The 5,731-nt window shown below is 37.0% G+C and overlaps 1 protein-coding gene across 1 annotated transcript in view; it reads right to left on the bottom strand.

Moving 5' to 3' along the window:
- Positions 1–5,130, bottom strand: part of LOC128986447 (uncharacterized) — a 30,487-nt gene extending 25,357 nt beyond the window's left edge. Inside the window, exons 1-3 of the mRNA XM_054406826.1 lie at positions 4,967–5,130; positions 2,828–2,916; positions 1,955–2,162 (exon numbers count right to left, since the gene is read on the bottom strand). Of these exons, the coding sequence (XP_054262801.1) occupies positions 1,955–2,162; positions 2,828–2,916; positions 4,967–5,041 (372 nt within the window). The 5' untranslated portion in view covers positions 5,042–5,130. The remainder of the gene's footprint in view (positions 1–1,954; positions 2,163–2,827; positions 2,917–4,966) is intronic.
- Between the last annotated feature and the right edge of the window lie 601 nt (positions 5,131–5,731).

Genomic DNA, 5,731 nt, shown 5'->3' on the forward strand with positions numbered 1-5,731 from the left:
AAGTACGACATATTCCTTAGGCACAGCTGTTAACACGTTCGCGGCGGCATGGGAGCGATCACTCCCATATGGAACCCTAATGCCATCCTGGTGAGTGCGATCGCTCCCAAGCTGCAATGCAGTACGAAATGATTTATTTTTAAGCCAGGATTAGAGCTAGAAACTTGAAACCTCACACAGCACTGCTCAATAGTATAGTGTATTTTGTTGTGGTGTAGGTTGGTAGTAAATTTCCCCGTAAAATCCCCATCTGGCAATCTCAAAAATCTACTTTTTGTCCCGTCTTTTTCCCTCCATTTGGCAATACAATTCCAATGGGATCGGCTACGTCCCAAGCAGTGCTGCTATCTGTGGGTGTTTAGCGAACTACGTTGACTCTCGTTGTAAAGCAGGACATCCTCGCACGTTATTTGCTATTCGTCAGACCGAAATTGGAAAGCCAATCACACGCGGCAATTGGGTTTGTTGGACGCTGAGGGCTGCGCCGCACTGGGGATACGCCCGCCATTTGATGTGCCGCCGCGAACGTGTTAATTAATAGCCTACACAGCTAAAGGCAACTAAGCGACCTACAGTTTATAGTGGAATCCGAACCACATTTTTGACTTGGTATTAAATTAATGAATTAGTCTAATTACCAGCATAGCACTGCGGATAGTCGTAGCCACTCACTAGTTCGGACGTTAACCCACAATTTGTTCCCTTAGTAATAGTGTAGATTTAAAAGTGTTCATCTGTTCAAATGTAAAAAAATCTTTTCTCCAGTAAGATAATATGAAACTTTAAAGGCCACTGGGGCAGATCCCTGATGGAATATCTTGAAAATGCATTTTATTGCACATGTAGAGCTTGGATTCCTCCATTTCTATTGCTGAGTTGTAATGACTCGTAGATTTTTAGATAAAGTGATCAGTGAGTGAGTGGTATTTGCAATGTCAGACAACCGGCGATTGTCTTTCCACTCACCAAATTATCGTACTGATTCTTATGTTATGTAAGCATTGTATACTTGTTGCAGCTGTATTCGTACAATTTTCCAACATATTCACAAATATTTTACATCTGTATACACAGTAGACCCCCTCTTTCTTTACCAACCTCGCATTAACCGGTAATCGTAATATCCGCCCTCAATCGTAAAATATTACAGTTTGTTTTAACTGACATTGCTTTGAGAGCAGTTCGGTTTAACCACCTCTTTCTAGGAATCTTTGCATTTCCGCTTCCACGCTCGGCGATGGGACCCATACGCTTATCTACACAGGATGTGAGTAAGAATAAGTTATTTTGTATATACATAGGGTATCCCAAAAAATGTTGTTTCTGAATTGAAAACAACTGCTATTTTTGTAATATAATTTAGAATTATCTTATCACTAAAGTAAACAACAACACAACTTGTAGGGTGGGCAGGGGAGAGGGGTTAACAACTCCAAGGTCAAGATAGTTTTTGTGACTTGAGCCTCCAGTGAGAGGTAGGAATAAATATCCTGTCTTGTACCAAAATGTTTGTACTCCTTTAAATTGTGAACAAAATTGTAAAAATTATTTTTTGTAATAATTACGGTTCCAAAGTTATTGTAACTTATGTTATTTTCCCATTAAAACCCCTTAAAATAGCAAAAATCCAATTTTAGGAAAAAAGCACACATTAATATGATTTAAATTAATGTGTTATGGTACCGGTACTTATAATTCTAAACAAAATAGTGCAACCCCCATTGCTGTAGCAATAAGGGTTCAAAATTTATTGCAACTTTTGTGATTTTCTCTATATAGAATATCATAGTTATTCCCATCGCTTAAATCCATGATAAAGGTTGTTGACATGCTTATGGGAGAAAGTATGTGTCAGAATGCTGATACCGTTTATTTTATTTTCAATTGTATAATTTATCAAAAATCTTGGCAAGACTTTTGCCTTTTAGATTACATAACAAAACCCAAAACTTACAAGGTACTTGACATCAGTGGTGCAGATCTCTACAAGGAACGGTTGCCCACAACGGAAAGGAAACTTGGTTTGACTAGCTCCCTCCTCCGTTCCCCATGCACCAGAAAACCGAGAGTTACGAGCCGTGTACAACTGGTTGAGCCGAGGATTGAAGTGGAACACAATGTCTGACTTCTCCCCCTGGCCTGCTGTCAAGTCTACTTGAAACCTGTCAAAAAAAAATTTTATACTGGTAGTGTATTGTTTAATTAATAAGATAGGATATCTTGGATGTGGAGAGCATTGATAGTTCATTCAGGATTTTTGTAACTGACAAGTGGTTTTGTGTACGATAGCTGTTTATTTGGCACAATTAGTTTCATTTTTCCCACTTCATCGAAGGTGTAAAGCATAGCTCAAGATATTGTGTCCCCTATAATTTCTTTTAAAACTAAGATTTTAGCACATTGTTAGATGCACGTCATGTTACTTTTGGTATATTCTTAGACAACAAAATTTTAAAGCTTGTAACAATTTAATAGATAGTAAAAGAGGAGTGTTCATTTTGGAGGTGTTGCCTTCTGGATTACTTTTTAACAATATTATTCTAGAGGTTTGGCCTAAACACCCTTTGTTGGCAACCTAATCCATTGGTCGTCTGGATAGCGACCGCTTTTGACACTCAAGGTGTCTGCCAAGCACTAAATTGTGTTGTCGCTTCTAGGAGGTTGTCAAGAAGTCTTTAAAACAAAAACACAAGTACAACACGACCAAATATTTTCATGAATAATACAGTATGGCCATACAACAACACTAATGATCATGGCACGGCTTTGGGTTCTGGTTGTTGAGTCTAGATTTACAATACATAAAAAAAGGAGTGGATCCACTCACCTTGTAGCATTATCATCAACAACACCTTGAATGATAAAGGTTGTATTAGGTCGAAGCCTCCCATAAAGTTTGTAGAAAAACGGAACCACCTAAAAACATAAATAAATGAGCTGTTGAACTATTTCACAATAGACATACAGTGATCAAGCAATTAGCGAATTTCCCATAAAGGAAATAGGCTAATAGTGAATTTCCCATATAGGAAATATTAGCGAATTTCCCACATAGGAAATATTAGCAAATTTCCCATATAGGAAATATTAACATATTCCCCATAGGTATAGGAAATACAGTATGCCTACTGTTACCGAATTTCCCATATAGGGAATAAGCTATTGTTGTCGGTCTTATGGTCAGATATATTAAATAATGGTACCGGTAGCCTATGTGTCTCCGTTAACTTGATAACTCAAGCAAAGATCATCTGGTATTTTTAGAGGTATTTATTAAGGCTCAGATGTAACTTTATAAAAAAAATGTACATTAACACAAAACAATAGTTCAAAACTGTAAAAAATGTAGCCTGAGCCTACTATAATTTAATAGGGTATTTAGGAATTCAATGGAGTGAAGCCCAGTTATGAGTTGGTTTATCAATTATTCAAGCAAATCTTTAAATTTGAAGGTCGCTAATTTGATTCTAAGCTAAATTGTAACTTGACCCAGATGCAATTGGTCATTGAGCAATTTACTTAGTGATGATTAGGCCTACGGTATAGTCGAACCTATTGAAGACGAATTTCAAGAGGCAGGGGAAAAATTTGTATGATCGAGGTATTTTTAATAAAAATGTTCGTTTCATCGAGGTTTAATACTGCCGTTATTTGTCATATAGATGTTTCTCCTCACTCTGAGACAATGACTGAGGAAGGAAGAGGGATAGGTGTGGGTTTGATGTTGAGATAATCTTCTGTTTGTTTTAAAAAGGAAATACGAAGGCTACTATAGAGGTTAAAATCATGAGAAATTTGTCTTATAGAGGTTGCATTCGTCTTGTTGAGGTTTTGTGCTAATAATTCGTTGTATAGAGAATCACTCCTAGCCCATGCCACAAACAATATCCGCCTTATGGAGGTTTTTAACCTAATTACTTTAGCATTGACCTTTATGAATGTTTCAATGCGATTTAAAAAAAATATGTTTTAACGAGCTTCGTACTAACAAGTTTGACTGTAGGATCAAAAGTCCGATGTAGGAGATAAGACTAAGACCAGGGTTTAGACCCCTTACAAAAAACTAAATTTAAAACAAATATGCCACCGGCTAACTTAGGTAAGTTAGGTCTTGGGCCTAATAAACAAAATTTGAAAAAGTAAGTTGGCATCTCAAAAACGGCAAGTCAACTTTACAGCATACTTAAGCTACTGAGAACTTCCCAATGATTGAAGCCTCGTTCACACGGTTGGAGTTTATAAGCTACTTGCCGGCGTGTAAGAAGCCGGCGAGTCGGCGAGTGCGCTTGTGGTCATTCACACAATGTTTTTTCCACTCGCTCAGTAGCTAGCTTGAACCAAATCCTGACATTTTTGAAAAACATCCGCACAAGCAACTGTGCTCACACTGGGCTACTTTACACGCCTACTCGCTCAAACGCTGGCGAGTTAGTGTTTAAAGTAGTGGCAGCGTCAACTTTTTCCAGAGCTTTTTTACAAGCAGCTTTTTTAGCGAGTACGTCATTCACACTGAGCTATTTTACTAGCAGCGTGTAAAAAAGCCGGCGTATAGCTTGTAAACTTGCTCCTTGTGAACGGGGCTTAACTTAATGAAAGTGTATTAGTGTAGAATAAGTTAGGCCTACTTTTTTCTCTTATTATGAAGTTAGGCTACATTTTTCACTAGGCAATTAAGCTTTTAATAGCTAATAATCTCTTTTATTACAACAGAGGAGAAACATTAAATCCCCTATTTAAGGTCTAAGTCAGTACCTACCTATGCTAAAATATATTTTTGCAAATCTAGGCCTAGGCCTGTCATAAAAAGGTTGGTAAAATAGAAGACGATGTAGATGTAAGTTTGTCAATATAATATGACGTTTAAAATTGCCCAATGTGAAAAATCTATCAAGGGACATGTTATACAGTAGAAAACTTATGTTAGCTAATAGCCTTCATTGAATGAAACAAATATTATATTACATACCGGTCTATCGATCAAAAACTCAACACCTTCTTCTTTATTATTATGTACATTACTGTTAAAATCGAAACATTTCATTTTTCTGATTATTTGAGTAGGACCTACACTAGTTTTGTAACAGTATAGTGATAATTTTTTCAAACCACATTAGAGTTGGTGTTGGAACACTTCAGTTTTGAGGTTTGACGTTTTGTTTGACAGGTGAGGTATAGGTACACTGTATTCACAATATTATTAATCAATAATCACATGGAGTTGATTACGTTTACGACGAGTAAGACTAAGACTGGAGCACTGGAGCGAGGCATTGGAACAGTGTTGCCCCATATAGTCAAGGACCATAGGTTATAAACTTCATCCATAAAAATATTCTTGGAAAACATCCTGTCCCCGAGGCACTTTCCTTTGGTGCTTCAAATAAAAAGGGGTCCTTGGGACGGAACCCCCAGCAAGCCAAAGTAGTGGGGCCTTGGCTAAAGGCGAGTCAATATTTTTGTTATTTGTTCAATGTATTGAAAATTTGTCATTGGGAGTAAAAAAGCAAAAAAAAATGAGAAAGTTTTCCTTATAATAGCAGTCTTCTGGTATTGACTAAGCGAGTAATGCTCCATACTATGTTATGGTTTTATCCAACTACAACTACTGTTACTATTTTAATCAAAGTTATTGGACTGAAAAGAAAACTAACTGGCTGCTTTAACTCCAAAGGTCAGATCCCGCAAAAAGACAAAAGTTGGAGGGAAAAGTATTGTAATTGTATAACAAACA

The sequence above is a fragment of the Macrosteles quadrilineatus genome, unplaced genomic scaffold (genome assembly GCF_028750875.1).
Source record: "Macrosteles quadrilineatus isolate MER2022 unplaced genomic scaffold, UCM_ALF_1.0 Scaffold_2__2_contigs__length_208266976, whole genome shotgun sequence".
NCBI classification, from domain to species: domain Eukaryota; kingdom Metazoa; phylum Arthropoda; class Insecta; order Hemiptera; family Cicadellidae; genus Macrosteles; species Macrosteles quadrilineatus.